General features: G+C 38.1%; 1 protein-coding gene across 1 annotated transcript; it reads left to right on the top strand.

Moving 5' to 3' along the window:
* Positions 1-323: 323 nt before the first annotated feature.
* On the top strand, positions 324-1,725 carry LOC132037314 (mitogen-activated protein kinase kinase kinase 18-like). Its single transcript, XM_059427809.1, has one exon. It carries the CDS (start codon positions 449-451, stop codon positions 1,688-1,690), a length of 1,242 nt encoding a protein of 413 aa, XP_059283792.1. The 5' UTR covers positions 324-448; the 3' UTR covers positions 1,691-1,725.
* The last annotated feature ends 602 nt before the right edge of the window (positions 1,726-2,327 follow it).

Genomic DNA, 2,327 nt, shown 5'->3' with positions numbered 1-2,327 from the left:
ATACTAATTCCATTTAATTATGTACCACACAGTAGTTATGTTTTAATTGATCTAATTGTATAAAAATTCTTTCACCACTTTCAATTTTCAGAAGTTAAACTCATTTTTATGGTGAACTATTACCATAGTTTGCCACATGGCAGAGACCCAATTGGCCAGGTTATTGTAGTCCTCTAGCCTACTCAAACTGCCGTATGGCCACAAGCATTTAGCCACGTTGTGAATTCTCGTTAAAGCAATCGTCAAACTTTTAATGAGAAAAAGTGAGTCCACCTAAGCTCTACCCAACTTATTTGGCTTATTTGGAGTTTTGGACATCCACCCTATTATATGGTGGTACTCTATATATACACACCTCTTCTTGTTTCTAGCAAACCAAAAACAGAACTGTTTCAAAAATTCTTTACCTATCAAATAAGTAACCATCTACTTCTTCTTCTTCTCTTGAATGGATTGGACTAGAGGCCACACCATAGGCCACGGCTCTTCTGCCGCGGTATCCGTTGCCAAGTCACGTTTCTCCGATGACGTTTTTGCTGTTAAATCAGTAGAGCTATCCCAGTCGCACTTCTTACAAAAAGAACAGAAAATTCTGTCCAAATTGAGCTCACCTTACATAGTTACCTACAAGGGGTACGATGTTACAAAAGAGAGCAACAAACTCATGTTTAATCTTATGATGGAGTACATGCCTGACGGTACACTTTTTGATGAAATCCGGAAACAGGGTGGTCGGATCAACGAGCCACTGATCGGGTATTACATGAAGCAAATTCTGCAAGGACTAGAGTACATACATACAAGGGGGATAGTACACTGTGACATAAAAGGACAGAACATTTTGTTAGGTAAAACCGGGGCCAAAATTGCCGACTTTGGTTGTGCCAGGTACGTTGATCTGGCGGAGAGGGACGGAGGCGCAGAGCCAATTGGTGGAACGCCGATGTACATGGCACCAGAGGTGGCACGTGGGGAAGAACAAGGGTGTCCTGCTGATATTTGGGCATTGGGATGTACTATTATTGAAATGGCCACTGGTGGATCACCATGGACTAATGTGACCAACCCAGCTTCATTACTTTACCAAATTGCATTTTGTGGGCAATCCCCTGAAATTCCAGAGTTGCTGTCTTTACAAGCAAAGGATTTCTTAAGCAAATGTTTGAGAAGAGATGCAAAAGAAAGATGGACGGCTAAACAACTCCTCAAACATCCGTTTCTTGAAGAATCCAATTCGAATTCCACGAAAAATCAAGATTTTGTAACAAGCTCTCCAACAAGCATTCTTGATCAAGACATTTGGAATTCAGTGGAGGAATCAGAAACCATAAATTCTACAATACAAACAGTTAGCTCAATGGATTGTCCTTTTCAAAGGGTAAGAAAATTGGGTGTGAATTCAGGAAAACCAAACTGGTGTTGGGATGATGATATTTGGACCACAGTTAGAAAAACCAGTGAGCAAAATGGAGGAGTTGATGACAAGGTAGCTTGTGAGACAAAGACAGCTATTTGTGAAAGTCACGAAATGGTGCTGGAAAGCTGTTTTGGTAGTGCGGAGTTGGAAATAAATTGCTTAGATAATATTTTTTGCTGTAATATAGGAGTAGTACAAAAGAGCTCTGTAATTAGTAGTCTCACTTTTCCTAGGCATTTGACATATTCAGTAAATAAAATTCAGTGTTCATAAATCAGTCCCTCTTTTTACCATATGTTTGGGGTTAAATTCTCCTTGGTTCTTTCTTTCTTTCCTTTTTTTTTTTTTTTTTTTTTTTTTTTTTGGTGTTTTTTTGTTTTTGTGTGTGTGTGTGTGAGGGTTTCCACGTGTTCAGCACTTGCATTGGAGTCCTGAATAATTCAGATTCGTGTCTTGTAAGGTCCATTCAAAGTGGAAGCACTCTCTAGCACAATTTCTTCTCCATTCTCAAGGCTCGAATATGTGACCTCTGATTAGGAGTAATAGATCGTATCCATCAAATTCAACCCTCGGTGGTAATTCTGCTTTAATCATGAATATTTAGAAAGATTTTTGTAATAAAACCAAGCACATTCACTAATAACGGGGTTAAATTTTTTTTAAAGAAAGTTCATTTTTTTTTGTCGGTGTGCAGAGGTTAATTATAATGAATGATATGGGGCTTAACCAATTTGCTAAGGAGGGCAGATCACAGCTTTTAGGAAAGGAGAAAGATTTGTAGTAAATAACAAAACATGTTTCACGTATTAGTTCTATTGAAAATGACGACTCATATGCACATATGTGATGTGATCTTGCTAAGATTTATTTAATGAATAAATAATAATGCTGGTGAAAGCTACACTTATAC

The sequence above is a fragment of the Lycium ferocissimum genome, chromosome 11 (genome assembly GCF_029784015.1).
Source record: "Lycium ferocissimum isolate CSIRO_LF1 chromosome 11, AGI_CSIRO_Lferr_CH_V1, whole genome shotgun sequence".
NCBI lineage: Eukaryota > Viridiplantae > Streptophyta > Magnoliopsida > Solanales > Solanaceae > Lycium > Lycium ferocissimum.
This window is presented reverse-complemented; position numbering and strand designations above follow the sequence as displayed.

Coding starts and splice junctions, on each gene's coding strand:
- LOC132037314 (XM_059427809.1), top strand. CDS start 449: ATGGATTGGACTAGAGGCCACACCATAGGCCACGGCTCTTCTGCCGCG.